Below are 26,619 nucleotides of genomic sequence, written 5' to 3' on the forward strand. Positions count from 1 at the left end.
TGTACTGAGTTCAGGAGGGGACAGAGGGCAGGCGGAAGGGAGCACAGGGGAGGAAGGAAAGAGTAGACACAGTGTGTGAGATGCTCTCGCATTTGTAGGTTTAAACTGTAATCTCCATGAGGGCAAGGATTGTTGTCTCTTTTGTTACTACTCTATTCCTCACACCTAGCAGAGGGCGTGGCATTTTATAAATTAGTAAATCCAGGTTGAATGAGTGAATTAAGGAGGGGAAGCATTAAAAATGACCCAGAGGATGGAAAGAGGTGAAGACAGGGAAGATGGACAGAGTGTGAGGCCCAGAGGTGGGCAGTGCACAGAACAGGGCAGCAATCCAGGTGCTCTGGGCAGGACACTGACCTAGGGTGTAGGGGCTCTGTTCCAGGCCAGCCATTGCCCCAGGGGGCTATGGCTTAGGCCTCTTACCTGTCTGCATCCTTATGACCAGCAGGACAGGACAGTCTGTTAGAAGTCAGGTCTACCAACAGATTAAATCTGGTGGGGTTTTAATTACACAAATCCACCAGGGACAGTCTGGCATTGAGAAAGAAATCCTACAGCACGATTTAAAGTGGACCTGGCCATCTGCTGAGATGCCAGTCCTCCTCTGTGCACTTTTTGAAAGGCTGTGTCTGTAACTCTGGGCTCTGGCTGGCCTGACTCTGACACTTACACTTTCTGGCTTTTTTTGCTTTGCCCATGGAGGAGAAGCAGGTGCCTGTTGCCATCTCCTTGTCTGCTTTTCCCAAAAGGGGTGACTTGCTCCCAATAAGAAGCCCCACTGGGTCATAGGGGCAACAGTAGCCCGCCCCGGAGTTCCCGCTCAGCTGTGCCATGTGCTCTGCAGCCAAGCCTGCCCAGACACTGGCTGCCTGAAATCGCATCCTCTGGGCCGTGCTCCCGGGGTGGAGTGGGGCCCAGAGGCAGGGTGTGCCGAGTGAAAGAGCACCCACCCAGGAATCGGAGCCCCATTTACTGTGGGAGGCAAGGTGGCGAACTATTTTTCTGTAAAGGACCAGATAGTAAATACTTTGGGTTTCACAGCTCCGTATGGTCTCTTGTAACTACTCAACTCTGCCACTGTATCAAGACAATATGTGAATGAATTGGCGTGCCCGTGCTCCAATATAACTAGTTATAAAAATGGGTGGGGGGCCAAATTTGGCCCATGGGACGTAGTTTATGAAGTCTGCTGTAGGACCTTGGTTAGGACATGTCAACTCTCTGAGCCTCAGTTTTCTTACCTGTCAAATGGGAAGTTAATTCAGAAGGTTATTTCTATGTAGCAAATCGCTAGCTCCCTGTTCTAAGGGCCATGCACAGGCCCAGAGGAAAGGGATGAGTTTTGAGCCCAAACCTGTGTATAGAATCGGTGTCCACAGCTCTTTGGAGAGCACAGCTGCACCACCCCATTTCTGCTCATGTTACTCCCCGCTTTGGACAGGTTTCTACCCCTTCATCAAAGCCCATCTCAGAAGTTACCCCTTCTGTGATGCCATCCTCAATCTCACCCCCCTAAGCAAATCAGTGCTGCTGGAGCCCCTTATTCGCTACTCACCACGCTTCACACATTCATCCATTCAACCAAAGGCAGTTCTGAGACCCTAATGTGTGCAGTACTCCAAGTTCTAGAATCGTTATAACAATTCCTGTGTTTCACTTCTGCAGGGCTTTCCCATTTACGAGTAATTTCTATACATTCTATTGTTTGCACTCACACAGCAATCCTGTCCAGTAGGTGTCATTATCATTATTGCTCCTATTTTACAGATGTGGAAACTGAGGCTCAGAGACATGAAGTGTTTTGTCTCCAGCCATAATGCTGGAACCAAACTTGCAATTCAAAGGCAGTTCTCTTTCCACATTAGTCAGCTGCCCCAGGACTCTTCCACAGAGATGGGAGTCAGAAGACTTGGGACCTGGCTCTTGCTGTACCACTGTGTGATTACAGGCAAGACCTGGTCCTTCTTTGGGCCTGGAGTCCCTTCTCCAGGAAATGAAGAGGCTGGAGGATATGTTCTTGGGGCCCCGCAATGGTCTAGGGCTCTGGGTGTTCAGAGTGGCCATGTTCCCTCATCCATAAACAGTGAAGGGAGCAGAAGTCTCAGTGGGACTGTTTGGTTCTCAAAGCAATGGCACTGAGCCTTTGGGTACATATTAGACCCACAGCTGCTGGGGCCCACGTGTTTCTGCAGAGTTGTCCCGGTGGGCACTGAGCAGATGCTGTGGACAGGGTGAGAACCCTGGGCTATCCTCAGAGGGGAGGGCCAGAGCTGGTCGGCACTGCTGTGAGAAATCCCCCTACCCCCATAGCTGGAGCAGAGGGGCAGCCAGAGTCAGCTCTTCAGAGACATAAGATCGTGTCTCTTCCACTCCACTCCTCTAAAACCTCCCAACACACGAAGCCACATGGGTTCAGGCCGAGATGGTTGCGTGGCCCTGCCTGAACCTCCCAAGCCCAAGATAGGCCAGTGCGCTCAAGAACTCTTGTTGGTCCTCAGGTTCTCCCTACTGACTGCTGAGCCCTGAAGGGTTCTAACTCTGCCTCCATCTAGCCCTGGAGGCCAGTCTCCTGGCACTTTGAATCTTTGCTTCTTTTTACTTTAGCTGCTTCTTCCTTCTTCCTTCCTCCTCCTCGTCTCATTTTGTCTTCTCAGTATCCCTCTGGGCTCTGAGGGCAGGGACAGTGTCTTACACCTTTCAGTAGCTCAGTGCTGGCCCGCAGTGGCTAGGAGTATTGGTGGTGGGTGATAAGTAGTACCAATAGTGGCAGTAGTAACAGTAGTAAATAATAAAGCTCACGTTCATTGAGCATTTGTGTGTCAGGTACTGTCTTGAGTGCTTTAGTTTTAATATTTCATTTACTCCTTACAAAAAATTTATGAGCAAAACATTATTTCCATTTTACAGATGAGAAAGCTGAGGCACAGAAAGTTTCTGTAACTCATTCAAGACACACAGCTAGTGAGACACTGAGTCAGGGCACCAACTCAGGCCTGTTGCCTTGTACAGCCTAACTGGTGTTAGTTGGTTAGATGCCACATCTGGATGGCAGTGCCCTGCTTTTCTGGCTGAGGGAACTGAGCTGAGTGGCTGGGTGACTTGGACAAGGCCACACAGGTATGTGGCAGAGCCAGGCCTTTGTAGGCCAAGTCCTGCTCTCCTTCTTCCACTTCTCAGTGGCCTTTAGGGAGCAGGGTCCACGGCCCAATAAGTGGCACCTTCATGAATTGCTCTTCAGGTTGTCCTGGGGAAGTGGTGGCGAGGAGAGGCAGGTGGGCAGCTTGTTCCCTGTTTAAGCAGGTGTTTCTCCAGCTGAGATCCCTCCCCCTTCCCCTCCAGGCCTTCTCCCAAGGGGCTTGGCCTGGGAGTGCACTGGTCTCCACCTATGGCACCCTCCCCAGCCTGAGCTAGCTCTGGAAGAGGGGACGTGGCACCTGGGTAGGTTGAGGGGGCAACAGGAGCCCCAGGGAGGCTGTAGCACTTGGCTTGTCTCAAGAATATCAGCTGGGAAATCAGCGAGACGAAAATGGCTTCATTCCCTCTTAGCTTGTCTTAATTAATTAATTGAGCAAACATTTCTTAAGCACTTACTACCTTGTGCCAGGAACTTGACTAAGTGCTGGGAGAGGATGCAGAGACAAGGCTGGCTCAGTCTTGCCCTCTGGGAAAAGAGAAAAGCCAGGGGGCAGGTGAGAGGACTGTCCCTTAAGTAAAGCCTTGTCCCAGGATGTGCCGAGTCTATGCTAGGGGGGCCTCTCTGTGACGGTGGGTCTGTGGGCACCCCAGACATTGCCAGTGCTCCTATGGCTGGGAGTATGGCATTCTCTGTTCCCGATGGCCTTTGAAGATGGCCCTGGACACTTGGAAGCGCTGTTTGGGTTGGGGGTGTGTGAACACCTGGCTAGCACACGGAGCTGCTTGGCCCTGGCTGTCATTAGACATTGGATCAAGGTCATAGTCTGAGGCCATATTCTCTTCTTTCTTCTTCATCTCCTCCTCCTCCTCCTTCTTTTTTACCATTTACTATTTTTAAGTAAACTTTTTACTTTGGAACAACTTTAGGTGTTGCAGAATTATTGTGAAGAACTTCCTTTTTTAAACACTCCCCGCCTCCCCGGTGTTGATGCGTTCCTGGCTGCTGTGTCCCGCCTCCATCCTCCCTGCGCTCTCCCAGGAAGCTTCCTCCTCTCTGGCCCGTCAGGCACCCCCACCTCTCAGTGCTCACACAGCATCCATCTCTGCCACTCACTCGGCCTCTCTTGGCCTCTCTTGGCAGACGCTACCTGGCATATTCACCCATATCCTTATGCACCCTTATGCACAGCGATGCCTGGTGAGCAAAGCGCCTTTCATCAAGTCTGCCAGCACAGAATGGGGGGAAGGGAGCCGGCTGGCCTGGGGTAATGCTGGACACTGGCCAAGGCTTTTGGGAGGCAGTCAGGGCCCAGGCCTGGTCCCCTGGGTGGGGGCTCACCTCCTGGCCTCCCACCTGCGTGGCTGGGTCTGGGGTGGCAGATGGGAACGGGGAGGGGGTAGAGGATAAGAAGAAGGAAGAGGACAGGAAGGGAGGGCATTCACAGGCCAGAACAGAGCCTGTGTCTTCTCTGCTAATAATGGCAACAGTATCAGGTAGTCTAGAGACCCATACTTTGTCAACTTTCTCTAATCTTTAGCATGATCTTCAAGGTGGGCATTATTAGCTCCATTTCTATGAGGAAATCAAGACTACTTGCCCAAGGTCACATCAATAAAAATTGACAAAGCTAGGATTCAACCTAGATCTTTTGACCTTGAAGTCCAGGCCCTTTCAGGTACCCCTGGGACCATCCACTTCATTTGAGAACATGGTGTCCGGCGGGCCGTTATTCTCAGACCAATGTAAGCCCCTAGGGCAGGATCTGGGTTCCAGAGTCTTGGTGCTCCGTATACAGTGGGTGTTCAGACCACGTGAGGAGGGAGATGGTGTCCTAAGGGTGTCCCTCAAAATACCCTCTCTCTGAACCTTTCCCCTTCACTCTAGCAGGCTGATGAACCCAGAGGTTGATGGACAGCCCTTTCTGTCCTAAGGAGCAGCCCACTGGAAGTCCTTGAGAGGGGTTAGTATGGCCCTGAGCCAGACAGAGCAGGAGGTGAGGACAGAAAAGCTGGGGGGCAGGGGTAAGGGCCCTGAGTGAGGCCACCTGTGGTGGAAATGTCTAGGGCGCCTGCCCCCTTCCTGACTCTTTGGAGCTGTCCTTGCAACAACCCTAGTCAAAGGTGGGCCTAGACAGCCCCTTTGTACCATGTGACCCAGGCCCAGGCCACAGCAGATTGGGCCAGGGATGGACCCCTGATCCAAGAGGACTCAAGCTATCGGCTTCACTGATACAGTCAGGCTGACTCTCCCCGAGACTGTGATCAGAGGCTGAGTGGCTGGTCAGCTTTGCAGAGCTGAGCTGCAGAGTGACAAAGAGTCTGGTCCTCGCTGGGACCAGAGTGAACCAACATCACATGCAAGTCACAGTTATAAGGGAAGAGAAGCCAATGTGATCAGGAACAGCAGAGACAGGGATGTTGCTGCCTGAGAGAGAGGAAGGGAGAGGCCTGGGCTTTTGATTGCTGGCCTTTGACCCTGGCTAAGTGGCATTGTTTCCTTTCTGAAGTCGCTTTTACTTGCACTGGTCCAAGGGCAATCTGTGCCCAGACTAAGCTCTAGCCACTCCAGATGGAGGGGCCAGGTACCCAGCACTGCATCTAGGTGTACCTGCAAGGTGAGCAGCACAGCAGAAGGGCCCTGGCTGGATTTCAGGGGATCCACATGGACACTGCTCTCTACAGTGTTGAGGAACACTCCCACTGATCCTTACAGCATCCTGCGCTGCCCATAGAGCAGGGCTGGTCTCTACTCAGTGGGTGGGGACAGTGAAGCCTGGAAACATTGGTGTCTCACCCAAGATTGCAGCTCCAGAGCTGGACCTGGGACCCTAATTCCAGGCGTACTGCTTCTTCCACAACACACGCTGGAGCTCTGATCCCCCATCTAACTAGGAAGCTGGATAGCCGTGGTGTAGAAATGCAGTGTGTAATATTCCTGGTACAAGGCCTGGCAATGTGGAGGGTCTCAGGAAGCAGGAGCTGTGATTAATTCTATTATTTTCTAAAGCACAGTTCTGAGCTGCCACTCACCACTCAGAAGCCTTCCTCAGTCCCCCAAATGTACACGGTACAGTCTGGGGGTTTCCTGGTCCAGCATGTAGGCTGGCCACCCACAACCTGACCCACCCCTTGCCTGGCCTTCCTTCTCTTGACTCCCCCAACCATCCCGGTCCCCTCTGCAGCTGTTCCACGCCTCGCCTCTGAGTACTTCCTCACGTTGTTGGGGCTGCCTGGAGTTCCCTCCATCATCTCTTCTCTTCTGTCCTCCAAGGACAGCTCCAGGGATGCCTTCTCTGGAACACGTTCTCCTGTCCCCAAGCTTTGCATGGGCCAGCGTCCCTGTCCCACTGGCCCACCTTGCTCAGTGTCCGTGGTGGATTCTCAGTGGACACATGAAGCCAGTCTCGATAGATGGGCTGGGTTTGGTGGGGAGGCCGTGGAGCTTGCATGGCCCCTGTGGGCCCTGTCTCCATCACCCGCATCCCCACTCTCCTTTATGGTCATGGCTACTGGCCCAGACAGCTCTGGGCTGGCAGGCATTTTGGCAGCAGATGCCAGGGGATGTAAAGGAGGCTTTTCGTAGGCTCAGCACCCTCCCCAGGGCTTAGAGGCTCAGATGGTGTAGGTTGGCATAGTGCCTAGGCGGAGAGGGACACCAGGCAACAAGGACTTCAGCCTGGAGGCAGCTGCCAGGACCTTCTCTCCCTTTGAACCAGACTGAAGATGTAGTGTCCCCTCCTACACACTCACTCCAACACCAACACCCCGCATGTCCTCCACGGTGGTTTCTTGGCATAACTCTGTCTGCCATTCAGGGCAGAGAGTACAAGAACCAGATGGGCTTTGGGGTGGACACACCCAGGGAAACGGGAAAGTCCGCACCTTAATAAAGGGAGAAGGAGCCCCCACAGGACCTGGCCTCTGGGCCCTGCTGTTTCTTCAAGTTCTACACCATCAGGGACGTAAAGAAGCCACCAAATCCAGCAAATCTAGCCCTACACCCAACACAGGCCCCATGGACCTGAGACTCTTCTCAGAGGCTAAGACTCGGCCATTCTCCATGGAAACACACTTCACTCAACCCTACGCCCTGTCTGTTGGAAATGCTCCTTAGGCAGAATGATGACTGCGGCTCAGGCCATTCCTGCTCAGCCTGTCTTCAGTGAGGACAGCAAGCAGCTGTCCCCATCCTTGGGGACACTGCCCTTTACACAGAGACATGGAGGCAGATGCTCATCCCCTGCCTGCCTCCTGCTGCCTGACTCACCCTGGGCTTGCCACCTCTCTTCTGACCTCTGATATTTCAGCCTTTTCAATGATCTCTGCCACTCCACCTGCCGTCCAAGCCCTCTGTCCGCACACCACTGTTCACAGCCCAGGATGGGATGGCAGACTGGCTGGGCCAGGGTATAATAGGAGAATGACTTCATGGTTCCTGTGGATTATAGGGGCTGCCTATTTCTGCACTGGTGTCCTGAGCTTGCTTTTGAGGGTGCTAAGAGCTCCAAGCTGGGCAGTGTCCCCAGGACTCAGCTCTCTCCAGCTACTGCTTATAGTTTCTGCTGTGCCTCTCCATCCTTCCTCTCCCTTCTTCCCCCTGACTCGGGGGATTGGGCTGGCTTTCTATGCACTTGACTTTATTCAAATGATTAAATGCTTCTGTCACTGCTCCCTCCTCCCCAATTCAAAACAATACCAGTAGACCTTTATATAGCGTTTACTATGTGCCACACTGCTCTAAGCCAGTTAATCCTCAAAGAATCCTATTTGGTAAGTACTATTATTATCCCCATTTAAAGATGCAGGAACTGAGCTACAGAGAGGTTGACTTGCTCAAGGTCATGTAGCAAATATATGGCAGAGCCAGGCCCTCCCAGATGGCTTATTCTACTCTCTGTTTGCTTTGTACCCTCTCCTCTTCTCCCGTGTCAGAGGAGGTGGGCCTCCCCTCCCAAGGCTGACCCCTTACTGCACTCTGCCAGGGCCCTGTTGGCTTTGCTCCTGGAGGCCACCCCATTTAAGGGTATTTTCAAATGGCCCTCTGCCAGATCCTCACGATTAGCCTTAAGTCTTTAAAAAAGGGAGGGAGATGGGAAGGAGGAAGGGAGGCAGGCTTACCATGCCCTCTCCTTGGTCTGACTTTCCCCTCACCCATCAGGCGGTCCCCACTTCATCCACTAGGACTGCTCTCCCCAAGAGCTTCAGGAATGTCCCGAGATCCAGACCCACTGCCCTGAGGGCAGGGCTGCCCTAGCTCTGTGGCAGGCTGGGACAACTAGAACAAAATGGGCTCCTCTGGTCGGATGTAGCCCCTGGGAGTGCAGTTTGATGAGCAGGCTGGACTTCAGCAACCCAAACCCCTCCACTGGGTTCTTCTGGGCAGTGCCTGACCTGGACAATCACACATGGCGGCCTTGGCTGTGGCATCCCCACCGTCCTCACACTGTGGTCACGCTCAGCCCTGATGGCCAGTCTTCTTCCTCTCGAAACCCTACCCTCCTGCTTCCCACTGGTCCTTTGCATCTCCCTTGCTGCCTCTGCTTCTTTCTGCACCTGGTTGCAAGAGCGGGCCAGGACTCGGCCTGGGATGCTCTGATGCTGGTTCCCGGGAGGCCACCAAGGCCATGCCTCCAGCTCTGCTCCATGCTGTACTTCTACCCACCACCTGGCTGAACTAGGACACCCAAGCCTGGCTTGGCCACCTGAATGCATCATCTGCCCCCACCCCCCACGCCGGGCCATTCTCTCTGCTGCCTGATTTCCTTATTCCTAATGTCCTTATTCCTCAGTCAACCAGGTGAACACATCACCTTTCCCTCCTCTTCTTCCCTCATTCCTAATCACAGTCCTTCTTTCTTTCCTGGTTCTGTCTTTTCTTTCTGTTCAGCCACCACTATAGTCTGGGCACGCACAGTCTCAATCTGGTCTTGGGCGGCTGGTCCAAACTGTCGTGCCCTGGCAGCTTCCAGCCCCCTCTCCCCTAGTCTTCCCCACACCTGTTCCCAGATTATGCTCCACTTGGTCACGCCACTCCTCTACTCAAAACCCTTCCATGACTCCTCATTGATCACAGGGAAGAAGCCCAAACTCTCAGCCCACCTTTCAATGCCCTCTACCACATGTCATGCCTCTTCAGCCTCAGCTTTGCTACACACCCTGCCCCAGGAGAGGCTTTTCCATAGCTACGCTGTCTAGAAGGCAGTCAGGGAGAAGGGGGCAGGGGCAGTGCTGGGGTAGGGTGGTTCTGCCCTCCCCCCTCCCCCAATCCAAGTCAAAGCTGTTCAGTGGTCACCAGCAGCCTGACTCTTCACCTGAGCAGCTGGATTAGAGTTCAGCCTGATTGGAAATGTGGAAGGCAGGTCTCAGGGCCAGTGCAGAAAGGATGAAAGGAACAGAGGAGGCTAAGACTGGAACCACTCACCCAGGGAGCAGGGCATGGCCCGGAGCGGGTTAGCACAATGGTGAGGGCAGCATGTCTGTGGGAAGGGTTACTCCCAATACTCTGTTTGTGCAGCTTTTAGTTTATTGCTCACTTTTGAGTGTCTGACAGTCAGAAGGCAGATATCACTATCACACACCCCACTGAGAAACGAGGAAGCTGAGGCTTGACAGGTGTAGTGACCGACCTGGTCAAAGATGGTGATGTGGGAGTCTCCTGGTGGTCCCCCACTGCCGGCCACCTGCTCGCTTCAGGCCGGGCCCAGGCTTTTAGCACAGCAGGAACCTCCCTGGCCAGCCAGTGAGGGGCTGGCTAACTCTGGCACTCATTGGAGGTCCTGGGGAAGGGCCCCTCTTGTTCTGGTCCCTTCCTGGCCCAAATTGGTACCAGCACCTGGGAAGGACAGCCGACTAGCCATGTGCCAGTGCTATTTCAAAAATAAACCAGGGAAGAACAGGGCTTAAAAATAACCCAGGGGATGTGTGAGAAGCTAATTACTATTTAAGCCCCCTGTCAGGCCTTCGGGAGTGCAGCGGGCCCCAGGTGTCTGTGTGTTGGGTCCCCTCTACTCCTCTCTTCCAGGTGCTTCCAGGGCAGCTGGGGACAGACAGGACCTCAGACTCTGACAGAGGAGCTGGAGGTGGCTCTGGACATCTGGGCCAGGCTGGGCTGCCAGGGCGGGAGGGGGAACCCAGGCCGGGCACAGAGCTCTGTGCCTGGGCCCCTGCCAGGTTTCCCCACCTCACTGCTCTCTGGGCCTGTCTACAACTTCCCACTGGAGTCGCTCTGGCTCTAAAAGAGACTCTGAGGTCCTCAGTGTCCCCCTTTTCTCTGAAGTGCAGGGGGTGGTAGTGGCCGCCTTTGATCCATACCATTCTCTTGAGAAGAACTTTGAAATCCATCTTGCCCCACTGGGGTAAAAATGCATGGCCTTCTTAGCACTCCTGGCAGCTTCTGCAGGCATCGCTGGCCTGAGAGCTCTGAACCTTCAGTGCTGAACAGGGGCTGGGCTGCAGGCTGGCCAAGCCTGAACCCCACCCCCCCCAGGCTCTAGTAAATGGCGATCAAGGAGGCAGAAGCCACACTCCCACCCCGCAGGCCCAGGCTCCCCAAGGCTCTCAGAAACTCTTGCAGATCCCCCACCTTATTGCAAGGATATCCTGCAGCAACAGGGTGGGGGGCACAGAGCCCCACTGAGGATATAGCTGAGGGCAGATGTGCAGGATCAAAGAGAAGCAGGGAGGCAGAGACCCAGACTGCTGGAAGCTAGCAGAACTGATCAAAGGGCAAGGATGCCTCGGGAAGATGGGCGGGGGTGTGGAAGAAGCTGCAGGGAGAGGCAGGCAGAGCAGGCAGTGGGGAGGAGGGGGCCACCGTACAATGGCACGGCCTGTGGTGTTGGACAGGCCTGGACTCAGGTCCCTGGCTGGGTGCCCTGAGCCCATAACCTTGCTGGGCCTTGGGCCTCATTTGCATAATGGACATAATGATAACTACCTCCTGGGCCTCTGCAGGAGGAGGCTCGTGAAGCATGTATGAAAAAGCCTGAAACTGAGCAGCGATGCTGTTCTTTCTTTCCCCCGCCTGTCCTGGATCTGGCTCTTCCGTTCCACTTCAGGCTGGACAAACACAAGAGACCCCGCTACCGCTGGGCAAACACAAGAGACCCCACTCCTGCTCGCACCTTCCGTGCTCCTGGAAAAGCTGTTGAATGTTACACTGTTTTCATGGTCAATGTCTCTCTCCAATGGCACCATGTTGCCAAACCCATTGGTTGTTTTCTACGGTCACCTGTCCTGATCGCCCAGCAGCAGCTGGAAGTGGACGGCTCCCCCTCCTGAAACGCCCCTCTTGGCCTCCAGACCCTGCACTCCCCAGGTCCCTCAGTCTCCCGGCACCCCCCTTTCAGGCTCCGCCTCCTGAAACGCCCCCTTGGCCTCCAGACCCTGCACTCCCCAGGTCCCTCAGTCTCCCGGCACCCCCCTTTCAGGCTCCGCCTCCTGAAACGCCCCCTTGGCCTCCAGACCCTGCACTCCCCAGGTCCCTCAGGCTCCGCCTCCTGGTGTGGAGAAGGGGCTGGCCCTGGGCTCTTCTCACTCCTCTCCCCAGCTGCTCTTGTGTAGTGCATGACTTTATTATTTCCATCTGATAACTCCCAAATTTATATCTCAGCTTTGACCTCTCCCCTGAGCTGCAGACTTGTCTTTCTGACTGCCCCCCTGGATCTGTAATGAGCATCTCAAAATTAACCAGTGGGTCTAAAACAGAACTCTTGAATCTCCTCTTTTTAGCAAACCTGTTATTCTCCAGGTTTTACTTCCTAGCTCAGAAAATGCTTACCCTTCACCCAGCAGCTTAGGCCCAAGACCATGCTTGGTTACCTCCTCTCCCTGATCCCGTGGTCCTCTCCCTCCCTCCTCTCCACCATATTATGCCTATTCATCAGCAGGTCCGGCGAGTCTTCCTCGCAAACACACGCTCCATCCACCCTGCTCTCCACCTCCACAGTTTCCACCAGGTCCAGTCCTCCGTCACCCTCTCTTTTAGGTCACTGAACTGCAGCATGGCCTGTCTCCCAGCTGCCCTCTTATTCTACACCCATCTGACCTCCATGGAGCAGCCAGGGGGTCTGCTAAAAACTTAAGTCATATCACACCACAACTCTGCTTATGACCTGCCAGCAACTTCCATCAAACTTAGATAAAATCCAAGTTCTCGACTGGGGCCTCCATGGCCCTGCAATATTCAGCCCTTCCCAGTCTCCACCTCTTTGCTCAGTAGGCCACACCCACACTGTTCTTTCTGCTCCCGTTCCTCAAACAAGCCAAGTGCTGGCTTACCTGGGGATTCTGCATTTGCTCTTCCTCCTCGGAAGGCCCTTTTCTGATCTCTGCATTACACAGGCCCCTCCCCGGGAGGCTGCCCCCGGATTGCCCATCCCTCCTCTCCATCACTCTCTACCACATGCTTGTGTTTACTGACTCCTGGGCTTGCTAACATTGGATGATGTTTTTATTTGTGATCACATAACTTAGTTTCTTGACTATCTGCTTCCTCTAAAATGTAGGCACTGTGAGGACAGGTGCTGAGTCCCTGATGTCTAGAATGGTGCCAGACACATGGAAGATGCCCAAAAAGCCAAAGGGGTTGGAGTGATGGCTGTGTGGGTGACTGAAGGAGAGAGTCAGATGCCAGGGTCTGAGGACTGTCTCTGTTACTGAACTGCTAGTGGCTGGGGTGGGCTACTCTCCACGCCCCCTTCCCCCTGCACCCCACCCTGGGTGTCTGTCTCCTCATCTGGAAAAGAGAACGGTTGGACTGAATCAGTGATTCTCAAGGAATCCAAAGGACCCTAGGCATCACTGTAATGCCATCCACTACCAAACGGAGCCCTTGTTCTGCATGAGCATGCCAGTGTCAGCACCCTGAACTGACCCTATTCTGGCCAAAGGCTGGGGAAGATGCTTGCCATGACCTGTGGTTGGCCTGTGTATGTTCTACAACGGGTAATCATGTAATGTCTCATAAATGCTTTGAGTCATCAAACCATTGTAAGGAGCCATGGGGCAAACCCCAGCCCCTCTCAGGTCAACCAGGTCACTGGGATGTCAAAAGGTGGTCCATGAGCAGGACCTTGGCTTCCAGGGCCTTGGAAGCCTCTGGGTTAGCTGAAGGCCTGGATTGCAGGACTGGCCACCAGTGCACTCACCCTGGGCGGGCTCAGGTCTAGAGGCAATCTGGGAAGTAAGACTGTCTGCCACCTCTCCAGGAAACCCCTGTCAGAGGGCACTGGCTGGGGGCAGCCTGCTCTCAGCCTCTCAGCACCTCTGCTTCCTCCCTTAACCCATCTCCGGGCTGCCGTGGGAGCTGCCAGCGTCAGCGGCTCCTGCATTCCAGCTGTCCCAGCCGCTGGGGCAGTGGACTCGCTCTGCTGATAATGGGGCCTAGGCCACAGTCAGAAATGCTTTCTTTCCAGAAAGGGGTGACTTGGAGGTCTTGGACAGAGCTCTATTCTCGGGATTGGACACAGAGGAAGTCCCTCTAGGGCTCAGCCAGCATGGGGTGAGATGGGGACAAGAGCGTACTCGTGGACAGTGTGCTTCTCAGGAGGGGCTGGGAGAAAGAGGCCAGGAGTAGGTCCCGCAGAAGCTGTCCTAGCCGTCAGGGGTGGGGGCCTCACCAGCCCAGTCCTTCACAGATAAGCCCAGGGTGCTCTGCTCCTCTCACAGCCAAGTAGGAGCAGAGGAACAGTGGAGAGGCCCGTGTCCCCCACTGTCCTCAATCAGCTGCACTGTCATCAGCCCCAGTTCCGAGGAAGGATGCACAGCCTCTACAAATCCACTGGACAATCCTGAGGGGCAGGCAGGGGACATCAGGGCCTCATGGGTGCCCCAGAAATATGCAAGGGTTTAGGACTCTGGGGTGTTAAGCTGAGCAAGACATCACAGGGAAGGAGGCTACCACCGAGTTTGAGTCCAGGTGCCTTTGTCTCTGTCCCCATCTGGAGGTGGACCAAGGACCATGAACAGCCCTAGAGGGTCTTACTCTGCCTAAGCCTCATGGCAGAAAATCCATGAGGCAGGCCGTGCCGAAGAAGGCGTCCCACTGGCTCAGTCTGCCCAAAGCCCCCAGTTTGCTCCCTGGTGATGCTGGTATGGCCGAGGGGCCTCCTGTGGGCTGATGCCTTTCCTTGGGGTTGTTTGAGAGCTAAAGCCATGAAGGGGAGACACAGCCTGTCCCCTGGTCCCTCACTGAGGCTCTCAGTCCCTTTTCTTCTCTGAGGGGGTGGGGGAAACTGACCTCTCCTGGGGCCACCCGCTGACTCCTGATGTCTCTGCCACCTGGCTCACTCCAGGTACTTTGGCTTGTGAACTCCAAATTCTTCCTCAGCTGTCCCTTGAATGTTTCTTAAATACGAAAGAAACCCAGAAAGAAAACGTTAGCTGCTGGCTCATGAGAGACCCAGCTTCTGGGCTGCAGAACGCTGGTCTTAAGAAGCTCTTTTCTCTCCTGTGCCTGGGTGTGATGCTTTCACCTGGGGCGTGTTTCAAACTTATAGCCTTCTGGGCTTAGCGCGTTCTAATGAATTAATGCTTCAGGGCTGAGCACTGACATTCATGGTCCTGGGACCAGCTTCCTACCCAGCACACAGCTGACATCTTACCCCCTCTCTCCCACCCCCGCCAATGCATCAGTGAGCAGGTGAGTTGCCTGTCACCTCCAATAAAGGCTCCCTGTCTCACTCCCCGGCCACTCATAGGAATCATCACTCCGTTCTCATTTCTAGTGGAACCAAGCCCGCTCAGTGACAACTGCCCCACAACACTGCCTTTTGCCCTCCATAGGCAGACACATGCTTCCCATACGCACTAACATCCAGAGTGGGTATGACCCACCTTTGCCCTCAGGGGGAGAACTTGGTTTAGGGTCGGAGGGTCTGGATTTGACTCCTGCTCCCAGTTATTGGTGCTGGGGTTACAGGAAGGGACCTCATGTTCTCATGTCCAATGTCTTCATTGGCAAAGTAGGAATAATGATACTCACACCTTTGGGTTGTTGTGAGGCTCCAAAGAGAACCTGTAGGACCAAGTGCTTTATAAACCAAGAGCTGTGTGTGCTTCATGCAGCCCTGTTCTGCACTTGCCCACAGGGTGACATTGGGAGCATTTCTTAACCCCCCGAGCTTCAGGGTCCTCATATGTAAAATGGGGATTATAACAGTGCCAGCCTCATCAGAAGGATTCAATGAGATAATTCCCATAATGAGCTCAGCCCAGAGAAAGCTTCCAGTGAATGGCAGCCTTCATTCATGACCATGGAAACTGAGGCCAGTTCTGCTTGGGAATGACTGCTTCATGTTCAGGTCTAAGATCTGGATGGGTAGCCCTGGGAAGACCTCTCCATTGGGTCAGCCTGAAACTTGATTCTGATTGAACTGCCTGCCTGCTGCCGGCTCCCAAGGCCTTGGGGAGCTCCCCTGCACCTGCGGGAGGACATGGCCCTTCCCGGCGGAGGGGTGCCTCCTGTCTGAGGGCCTGGCATCGCTGTCTCCGGTAAGCTCACTGGGGCCTGACAATTTGGGTCTCTGGAGAGAGTTCCCCAACTGATCCTGTGGCCAGCAGGCTGGAATGTGCCTCTCCAGATGTTTCTGAGATGCTTATTTCTGCATTGGAGCTGTGGTCAGGAGAGGCCCTGCACATTCCTGAAGAGGGACAGTGAGTCCGTGCCAAGCCACGGAGCCTTGAGCAGAGATGAAGGGGATCTGAGAGTGGGGCCCAGGGCTGTCCATGCACAGAACAGCCGGAGTCTCGTCTCTCTCAGCCCAGCACTGTCCCCATGGCTCCTGCACGCCACCCGTCAAACTAGGTCTGGTCTGGGCTCCAGAGTGGACTTGGCCCAGAAAAGGAAGTGGGGGAGGGGGAGGGGGGGTGAAAGCTCTTCCTGGGTGCTGGCTAAGGTCTGCTGAGTGACCAGGAAAAGGTGAAGGGGGACAATTAGGATTCAGGCTGTCATTATCTTCTGGTTCAACCGGAGTCATGGAGACACCCACTAGTTCAATTGAGCTGATGAACTAGTAACCACTAATTCAACTGGGGTCATGGAGGCACTTAGTAGTTCAAATGGAGCCATGGGGACACCCACTGGTCAGGATTCAGGTAGTGGATCGGAACACTGGTTGGAGTCTGTCACTTCCCTCCTTCAGCACCTGTCAATCAAGTCCATCCACCAGGGCCAGTACTCAGCCCCCTGCAGGCTCTGCTCCCAACCAGCCTTCCTTGGGCATGCTGATGCCCCTCTGCCAGTCTCACGCCGCTCGCTCTTCCCAGAAAGCTCCTACTGCCACTCTTCACCTACTGAAGTCCTTACTCTTCATTCAAGCCCCCTGAAGTACCACCTGCTTCAGAAGGACCCCTGTTTTAGCCTTTTCATTAGGACTTAGCATATATACCATTCAGCTTGTGGCTTCAGGATTCCACTGCACCAGAGGCTCACTGGGGAAGGAGCTGGGTCTTAGTTTTCTGTTCCCTTGGTATAGTGCCTGGCACCCAGGAGAGCTCATTGATTAATGGTAAACTGACTGAAATGAAGGCCAACCTTGGTTCTCTTTGTAAGGTGACCTGAGGGTCTGAGGGTCCCCAGACCACACCTGAGTTCCATTCTGGGTGCTCTAACTTTCCAGGATGCCCTCTTGAAGATGAAGAAATCAAAGCATCTCAGGATTGGGAAGACTCTCAAAAGCCATTTTTTGCGGCGCGCAGTGTGATAGATGGTCAAGGGTAATAATCTTTTTGATGTGTCAACTTGTCTAGGCTAAATAAAGCTCCTCATTATTTAATCAAACACTAACCTAGAGGTTGCCATGAAAGCATTTTGTAGATGTGATTAAAGTCCATAATCAGTCGTCTTTAAGTGAAGGAGATTATTTTAGATAATCTGCGTAAACCTGATTCAATCAGCTTGAAAGGCTTTAAGAGCCAAGCTGAGGATTCTCTGAAGAAAAAATTCAGCAGCTCCAGCCCATGCTGGAAGGACTTCCTGCCTGTCCTTCCTGGTGGCCTTCTCTACGAATTTCGAACTTGCCTAGCCAGCCACTATTACCACATAAGCCAATTCCCTGTAATATATCTCTTATATATCTCCTACTGGTTCTACCTCTCTGGTTGAACCCTGACTGATACAGATGACCTCAGCTGCCTGCCCAATCGTTGCTTTTTGTATGCTTCCTCTGATGGGGAGTTCACCACCTCTTAAGGCAGCACAATCTATCTTTGGTCAGGTTCAACTCTAATAAGTTCTGAGTTATATTGGACTTACATTAAGTCTTTCTATGGACTCTACCCACTGGTGTTGGTTCAACCCCATGTACCCAATCAGCCAAAGTTGACTCTTTTATCTTTCAGTAGCCCAGCAGACATTTGAAGGCAGCCTCATGCTCTGCAGGTCTGCCTCTGCTAAGTGTCCTGCAGTCGATGTTCTGCTCCCCTCCTCTTAATGTCCCCCAGGCTGTTGATGTCCCTCTTAAAATGTGCAGACACATGAGGCCTGACAGGTCTAGAAAAGAGTGGGCCTGTCCTGCTATCTGAATTCCACACTGTAGCTGGCAACAGGGTGAATGTATCTGGTAGCCATAGGGCCTGCGACTTCTATGGGTCTTTGCTGTCCGGATTCTAGCCTGTGAAAGAAGAAATGAGCCTGAGCCATTTCTTCTAATGGGACTGCCCCTGGGACTTTGGGTAGATGACACAAGGAGGAACCAGTCACCCACTTTAATCTGTGGGGCACCTGTTCTCCGTGGAGCTAAGGAACTTCCGTGGCAGACAGGGGAGAAAAGAACAGCTGAGGACCAGTGCATCCTCGTTCCCAGGCTTCACTCTGGGACAAGCCCTTTTCCATTCTTCTCCCTTTCCATCCACCCTCTCCTCTTCCCTTTCTCCCACCCACAGTACCTGTGATGCACGTGGCCCCGCCCAGGCTCCATAGCTGGCTCCCAATGGGGCAAATCACAGCCCTACTTCAAACCTCAAAGAAGGGTCCATTACCTCTGAAGCCACTGGTTCAAACATTCTACAATCAGATTCCTAAGGATTTTCCCAGTCCTAAATCTTCTTGTTCTTAAAACCAGAAACCGCGTGTCTATTCCCAGAAGTCAAGTCTCCAGGCTATTTAGATTCTTGCTACTAAACGTGTGGATCATGGATCAATAGCATCAGGTCCCTTGGAGCTTTGTTAGAAATTCAGTCTTAGGCCTCATCCCAGACCTACTGATTCAGAATCTGCATTTAAGCAAGATCAACCAGGTCATCCCCCAGACCTGACCGTTTGAGAAACATTAATGTAGAAAACTCCGCATTGCTGAGCTAGCCTATATCAGTTCTTCTTGTGGAACACATCCTCTGTACAGATGGGAAGACTGAGGCACACTAGGAAAGTATTTGCTCCTGCCATGAGTACAGGGGCAGGAGAGCAGGGCAGAGGGAACAATTTGTCTAAGGCCTCTGGGGGGAGATAAAGAACCCCATTTCTAGCTCCTAGGTCAGGCTCCTGCTTTGTATTCATAGCAGCCAGTGCCCCCTTCACAAAGAGGTCGTTGGTTGTTACTGGAAGAAGCAGGGATAGGGGGTTAGTCCCAGCTTGGCAGGGAACCCAGGAGGCCACAGGACCAGGAGGACTGGAGCTGTTTGCTCTGGACAGCAGCTGAGGCCGGCCCTAGCAAACGGGGAAGTGAAAATGTGATTGGGGCGGCGGCCTGGGGCCGGGTGTCTCCAGGTGAGGAGCTGGCCTTCATGAGCCACCGTAAAGCTGCCTGAGCATGGGCAGTTTCTGGACAGGGACGGTGAGCAGGTGTGGACAGACAGGCGGTGGAACTAGCTCACCTGTTGACTGCTCCCTAGGTGACCACGAAGGGCGTTTGTCATGTGGCTCTCTGAGGACCAGAGGCTAACAGAGGCATCAGGAGGCAGCCCAGAGCAAGCAGAAGTGGCTGGCTGGCAGCTTGCTCTCTTTTCTAAGAGTCCATGGGGGACCCAAGAACACAGAGTGGGGTATCAGTAAACAGGGCTTCAAGGCCAGCTCTGAGACCATGGAAAGTGTGGCCTTTAGCAAGCCCCTTTTCCAATCTGAATTGTAGTTTCCACACTGCGAAACGAGAGGGCTGGGGCTAACACTCTGAGTCCTCTTTGGGCTCTATCCATAGTCCCAAGGGCAACAGATCCCGAAACTGAGGCCACAGCTTGAATGCCCTGTGTGGGCCCAGGTGCCCATTTTCATTGTTTGTGATGTTCACGTAAGAGGATGGCAGAGGCTCTATAGGGGTAGGGGGCTGCATGCCTCTGTGAAGAGATACTCCCTGCAGTCTTGGGTGTAAGCCCTGGCACTATCATTTAATATTTATAAGGCTCTGGGCCAATATCTGAACCTCTCCGAACTTCCTTTTCCTCAACTGTAACAAGATGAAAAGGCCGGCCCTCCCAGGGCAGCTGCGGGAATGCAGGTGGTCAGAAGGGCCTCGGACAGGGCCTGACGTTTAGACACGTGGCACACCCCTGCATCCAATGCAGAGATGAAGTAACTTGTCTAAGGGTGAGAGAGTGCCTATCCCAGGTCTCAGCTCAGGTTTGCCCAAACTGATCATGGTCTCAGTCAGAGCTGGGTCTCCTCCCTTCCCACTGGCTGACTGCAGGAAAATCATTTTTGCATTTTTTAAAATTACAAAATCAACTCACAGATTCACCGTTTGTGCTGCCAGCTGAAAGCTGTTTATGGCAGTGATTTGCACTACATTCATCTGTGTTTGTTTATGTTTTCTTAGAAAATACTTATTGTGTTGGTCCTGTCTCCACTGTGGCCAGGTGTGTGTCTTCTAGTTCTGCCCGATCATCACCCCCCACTCCCTCCGTGTCTCCAATCATGGTATGTGGGAACTGGACATGTAGGCAGGAGGCATGGCGGTCAGAGGACCTCTGATCCAATGGACCTGCTTTGCAGATGAGGAAACTGATATGTTTAGAGAACCAGCAATTAAACTGAGTGGAACTGGAACTTTTGCCTCCTTGCTCCAATCCAGGGTAGATTCTCCTGCCACTTTGCACCTCATTCTCTCTGATGGGTTTTCTGCAGGGTCTGCCTGCTCAGAGGAGGGAGTACTGGCCCTGAGTTTGGATGCCAGGCAGACTCCAGGCATAGGTGATGATCTTGGAAGCCTGGGATGGGGGGAGGGGAAAAGGAGGATAAAGAGAAGTGGGTAGAACCCTCCTGTTTTCAACCCCTCTGTCTCCACCTGTTAGGAAGTAGCAGAGGTAGCTGTGGTCATGATAACCCTTGGGAAACAGAGCTGTTGCCTTGTGGGGGGAAGTAATAATACATGGACAATAATATTAACAACACTAATAATTGCAGATACTGTTTATCAAGTGCCTGCTCTGTACCACCTTTTTTTTTTTTATATTAACCCATTCAATCCTGGGAGGTAGATATTATCCTCCCATTTTGTACATGACAAAACCAGCTCAGAGAGACTAAGTAATTTGTTCAAGATCATACAGCGATGGCAGGGGTTGGGGGTGGCTGGTGGAGAGGTGGGCTGAGAGATGAACCCAGGCACTCTGCTTTAAAGCCAGCACCGTGTTCTTACACCACACTCAGCAAAGGCATGTGTGGTTGAAGCACAGCGGTGACCTGTAGGCAGGGAGGAAGGAAATGCCAACTGAGAGCAGGCAGCGGGACTGTTCCAGGCTGGACTGCCCTTCAACCCCCCTGGGAAGTCAAGAGAGAACTGGGAACAGTGGAGTGATAAGCAGCTGAGGCCCCAGTGCTTTAGAGAGAAGGTGGGTTGTGAGGGGAACAGGCTAGAGTGATGGAGAGAACTCCAGTCTGGGTACCCAAAGGTGCAGGTTCTAGTCAGGGTTGTACCTTCAACTTACTATGACTTTGGGCAAGTCACTCTGGGGACATTTGGGTGATTGCTAATGTTTCCTTTCATTCTTATTTGAGGTCTGGGATTTGGGGATGGCAGGGCACTCACTCCTGTACTTTCCTCCTTCTTGGAAAGATGTGACAAGTACAGGTTCCTTCACGAGGGGCCGGCTTGAATTCATAACCTAAGGGTTCCCTGGCCACGAGGTGGGCAGTGGGAGCCCGTGCTCAGCTGCGAACAGGCTAGAAGCCGAGGGAGGAGCAGCACAAAGCCTTCTGCTCCAGCTCCCTCAGCTCATCTGTCACCTGGTCTCTTGTTCCTGTAGAGCCACAAGGATTCTGGGGACCTGTAGTGGGAACACAGGACGCTGTGAGCCTGTGGCGGTCTCAGGTAGGCCTGGTGCTGGCACAGCTCCGACACGCAGTCCGGGTTGGTTGGGGGCCAGGTGCCCCGGGGAAGCAGCAGGCTGGCTGTACTGTTCTGGAGAGGGCTTTGTTAGGGGACAGACAAGCTGTGGCTACTTGGTACCTTTAAGATACAGGGGTCTGGGCTGAGTTCTTGAAGTGGAGAAAGAACTGGCAAAATATCCAGGCCATGGGAGTCAGAGAGGCTCAACTGAATCTGGGCAGGTGCTGCCTTTCGAGTCCCAAGGCCGTGGGTGTCATCTGTACTCAGAGCCTCAGGTTCCTCCACTGAAAACTGTAGGTAACAATGCTTATCTTGATGGGTCAGTAAGGGAATGAATTGAGGGGACATAAATAAAGAGTTTTAGATAGAGCTTGCCAAAAGTAGGTAGTAAATGGTGGCTACTACTATTATTCTTGCTGTTAATAATAAATAAATAAATAAATAAATAAATAAATAAATAAATAAATAAAAGCATCCTTAACAACTGGCTGTGTGGCTCCCATCACTTCTCTGTAAGAGGAGGGGTGGCACCAGCTGAGCTCAAGGCCCCTTCCTGCTCTGACAGCCTCCAGCTATGAATAGATGAGGCTGGGGCCCTGGGAGGAGTTTAATGACTCAACAGCTAGAGAGGATAAGCTTCCAAGAAAAGAGTTTCTGTTTGCATTTAATGAACTTAGGGCCCAAGAAAGGAAGGGTTTCCTGGCTGGGAGGCCAGAGGTGAGGGAGCTGAGGAATCCTTGCGGCCAACAGAGACTGTGACTAACCAGGTGAATGACTAATGCAGACCTTGCTGACCCCCTCGACCAATCAGGGCTGCCTGTGGGTATCCGGCAAGCTGGCATCACTAATCGCGTCTTGGTCATGCCAATCCTGGCTGGCTCTGGGCTTCACAGCATATGGAGGCAGAGGAAACAGAGACCAGCAAGGGAAAGAGGACTGGGTTTGGAGTCAGAAGATGCAGCTTCTTGCTCTAACTTGACTGCTCACCAGCTGCATTACTTTAGGGGAGTCTTTTCCCTTCTCTAAGCCTCCATGCCTGCACCTGTGCAATGGAGCTAATAATACCTGCCCTGGAAAATTCCCTGAGCTGTGAAGGCTGGAACTCATGACATGAGATGGAAGTGCGTTGGGACCATTAAGCCACTGAATGAATGGAATGGTAGGTTCTGTCATTAGTCTATCCTGATGGAATTACTGGTGCCTCAGGAGATCCATTTAGGCCCCCAAAGGTGTCAGGTGGACAGAAGCCGCTGCCTTTGAGTTTTGGGTTAAGATCAGTCTAATATAAAACCCTTTCCAGCCATCTGATCACAGCCCAGACATATTTTTCAGAGCAGAACTCCTGTGGACAGCTTCCTGCCAGGTGGCATAGCTGGAGTGAAAGGTGACAAAAAGCCAGGGACAATTGGGTTAGGCAGGGAGTGGGCAGTGCCAGTCTGGGGCCCCCACAGAAGTAGGATGGTGCTTTGATGCTGTCTTTCCTTTTGCCCAGAACTTTATAAATAAATAATCACCAGAACCACACTCTGTCTGCTTTTACCCCCAGCTCTTGGCATTTTTCTTGATGAGGACTACAAGCACTTTGGGAAACAGTGGGGATGGAAGGAAAAGACAATGTCCTTTCATTTCTACACACCTTGAACCCACCAATAGCCTTCTCTGAGTGCTCATGTGTTGAGCCCCTGGGTACTGTGCCAGCACGGGAAGCACAGAGATGGGAACTACGGGGCCCTATCCACAAGGAGGCTAATTATAATGTGGTCAAAGAGACAAAACACCCCCCCCCCTAAAATTTAAGTAACCATGCAAAAAAAGCCTTCACTGTCACCCAGGTCATCCTGAAGTTCTGTAGTTGTCCAGAGCAGTGGCTTGGGATGTCCTGGGAGACTTTAAGGAGGAAGTGGAGTTTGAGCTGGAGCTGGAAGGTTAGCTTTGACAAGATAAATAGAAGACAGAGAAAAAGGCGTGTCAGGCATACTTAAGGTGTGCTTAGGGAACAGTTTGGCTGCAGTGAAAGAATCATGTCAGTATGAAGTGAGAAACGAAGTTGGATGTAGAGATTGAAGCCAAATATGAAAGAGATAAGGAGCATGGACCAGATTCCATGCTTAGGGGGAGCCATTGGGGGCTTCTGAGTACAGTACTGATATGGTCAGAGCTGTGCTCTGGAGAGAATTTTTCTGGCAACGTTGTCCAGGGGAACTTGATCCATGGGGAAATGAGGCTGGAGGCAGGGAAGTCAGTAGGGAGGTTACCTGAGAACTGGGGAGCAGGGTACAGTGGGGCTGAGAACCAAGGGCGTGATGTGTGGGAAGAGGGGGAGGGAGCGTCTGACAATGTTCAGTACTCCTGAAACCCTGGCAGGTGACAGGGAGGTGGGAGAGTGAGGAGATCCCTGGCCTGTCCTTCCCAGGAAAGCAGACTGCTTGATCTCTGGGCTGGCCTGTCTGGCCATCTTGCTCTAAAGTCAGAGTGTCAGCAGAACCCAGAGGTGCTCCCACTTGGGCCATGCCTACTTTTTTTCTTTTCCAAGAAAGGAATCCAGAAACCACACAGCATAGCTCCCTACGGTCCCCAGAGAGCCGTGGAGCCTAGGTACAGAGTCCCGCTGGGGATCGACTGCGGGGACAGCATCTAGTCCTGCCTTTTACCCTCTCAACTCCTGTTGACTCCCAGGAAAACACTGCCATCTTGTTATGGTCTATGCCAAGTGGCAACAAGCCCCTGGGAGCTCAGCCAAGGCAAGGAGGGGACCAGGGAGAGGAGAGGGAACGAGAAAGATGGAGGAAACAGCTCCTGGAGGCAACGCAGTGGGCTTGGGGGAAGGTGGGCTGGGAGCACGTCAGGAATGGGAGGAGCCCTTGAGATCATTTCAGCCAACCTCTTGTTGTCTGGAGGTGAGCTTAAGACCCAGACAAGGGAAGGGACTTGCCCAAGGTCATACAGCAGGAGAATTGATGGAGCTGGGTTGGAATCATAGAGTCTCAGGAGTGGGTAAGGTGTTTACCTCTGTCTGGACACTTTTGAACAGCACATCAAGGGCCTCAGTGGAGATTTCTCTCCTGGACATCTGTTTGTGTGCTGTTCTGTGCCTGTGTGTGCTCCGTATGTGCTTATATGTGTACCTGTGTGTGAGCGCCTATGCCTATGTTGTGAGAGTTGTGTGTGTGTGTGTGTGGGGGGGGGGGCTTTCTATGCCAGGATTGGCCTTGGCTTGGAGAAGAAAACTGGGGCCATTCCTGTAAGGTGACTGCTTTCTGGGACAGCAGAGAAGAAGGCAGGCAACGCTGGATCTGGCTTCCAGCACCAGCTCTGCTACCCTAATGAAATTACAGGTACTGGCAGGAGGTGCCCAAACTGGCACTCACAGCCTGCAGTTACCGGGTGTTTCAAGAATCCAGCGTGGCCCAGAGTGCCGAGTACCTGCATCCACACACGCCTCTCCCTGGAGCCCCAACCGGTCCCTGGTGCGGAAGCCCATTTGCAGGGACACGGAGGAGCCGCACGTTCGCAGCGGCTCACACTCGGCGCCCCGATGCACGGCCTGGCCGGGCCACACCCCTCCTCCCTAGCCTCCGCCGGTCGTTCCTGCCCCTCTCACACACTTCAGAGTCCCCCGGGGCCCCGCGCAGCCTGGCAGGGACAAGTTGGGGCTGGCCCGGCGGGAGAGTCAGATCCGGAGCCAGGAATCGACGCCTCCCCCGAATCCTGTCCCCGCGGAGCAGACACGCCAGGCTGAACTCCGGTTTTGTGGAGCACGGGGTTCGGCGTCTAGACCCTCTCCCGAGGGAAGCCCCCCTACCCGGTCGGCTCCGGACTGCCAGCCCCAGGGTCCCCGCCCCACGCCCCCCGCCCCAAGCCCGGCGGGCAGTTACCGATGGTGGTGATGACGGTGATGGCGAAGTAGAAGGAGCCGGCGAAGCGCCACTGCACGCCGGCCTTGTGCGGCTTGAGGCGCAGCACGACGCGCTCGAGCTCCTCGTAGCCGCCCTGGCTGAGGTTGTAGCGCGCCCGCAGCTCCTGCTGCCGCAGCTCCAGCCGCTGCCGCTCGATCATCTCGGGCTCCGACTCCAGCGCGTCGAAGACCGCGGCGCCCACCAGCAGGTAGGTGAAGGTGCACACGATGAGCGCCAACGTGCGCACGTTCTGCCGCTTCATCGTCCCGCACGGGCCGCCGCCGGCCCCCCGGCGCCCCCGGCCCGCGCCCCGGCCTCGGCCGCCGCTGCTGCTGCCCGGGAGGCGGCCTGGGGCATGGCTGCGCTCGCCGCTCCCCACGCCGGGCACCCGCGCCGCGCCGGGGGGCCGCTGCCGCCAACGCCGCCGCGGAGCTGTCCCTTCAGCACCACCCACCGCCCTCCTTCGCCCGGCCCCGCTCCCGCCCTCCGCCCCCCGCCCGCAGGCCGCCTCCTCCCGCCGGCCCTCCCGCCCAGCCAAATAAGGACTGGGGAGACGCACCAAGGGAGGGAGGAGGGGGGCTGGTGGAGCGGGAGGAACGGGGAGCGAGCTGGAGAGCCGCGGAAAGAGCGGCCAGGACGGAGAGGGACCCAGCGAGAGATAACTAGACAGAGAAACGCATGTTTAACTACAGAGGAAGAGAGAGAAAGCGGCAGAGGGGGTGTGACAGACAAGGAGATAAAACCAGAGGTAGACTCCTGGTAGACAGGAGAGGCCGGCAGAAAAATACTCAGAGCAGCAGAGAGCAGTGGACCATGGTAGGGGAGACCTGGATCGCTGGAGAGAAACTAATGACACAGAGACAGACAAGCAGGGAGGGGAAAGGAAAGGCAGAGTGAGGCCCCACCCCTGCACACCCCTACACAGAAATCAAGATGCTATAGCTGGAAGGAATCCTGGGCCTTGCTGTTCCGTCCTTTAATATGTGGGTGAGGAAACTGAGGCACAAAGAGGTCAAGTGACATGCAAAGGTGCACAGTGAGTTAGTGCCAGCATGGGGCTCTGCCAAAGCTTTCCCTCCTCCCAGGCTGCTGGCTGTCTTAGAAGCAGGAGGGCACAGCTGTGGACCTGGGCACATGTGGGCCGAAACCCCAGGGAAAACCCTGCTCTCATAGAATGTGTTCCCTCCCAGGTCAGCATGACTCCTGGAATTGGCTGAGAAGGCACAGACTGGTAGCTGAGGCCAGGAGCACCCAGTCCCAGGGGCCCTTATTCTGCTCTGCTCCCCAGAGGCTATTGGACTGTTTTGACATCACTCATGGCCTCTGTC

The 26,619-nt window shown here is 53.9% G+C and overlaps 1 protein-coding gene across 1 annotated transcript in view; it reads right to left on the reverse strand.

The window, feature by feature from the left end:
- KCNK3 (potassium two pore domain channel subfamily K member 3) overlaps positions 1-25,724 on the reverse strand; it is a 38,604-nt gene extending 12,880 nt beyond the window's left edge. Inside the window, exon 1 of the mRNA XM_066378702.1 lies at positions 25,271-25,724. Coding sequence (XP_066234799.1) covers positions 25,271-25,553 — 283 coding nt within the window. The 5' untranslated portion in view covers positions 25,554-25,724. The remainder of the gene's footprint in view (positions 1-25,270) is intronic.
- Positions 25,725-26,619: the final 895 nt, after the last annotated feature.

The sequence above is a fragment of the Saccopteryx leptura genome, chromosome 3 (assembly GCF_036850995.1).
Source record: "Saccopteryx leptura isolate mSacLep1 chromosome 3, mSacLep1_pri_phased_curated, whole genome shotgun sequence".
In the NCBI taxonomy this organism is placed as follows: Eukaryota; Metazoa; Chordata; class Mammalia; order Chiroptera; family Emballonuridae; genus Saccopteryx; species Saccopteryx leptura.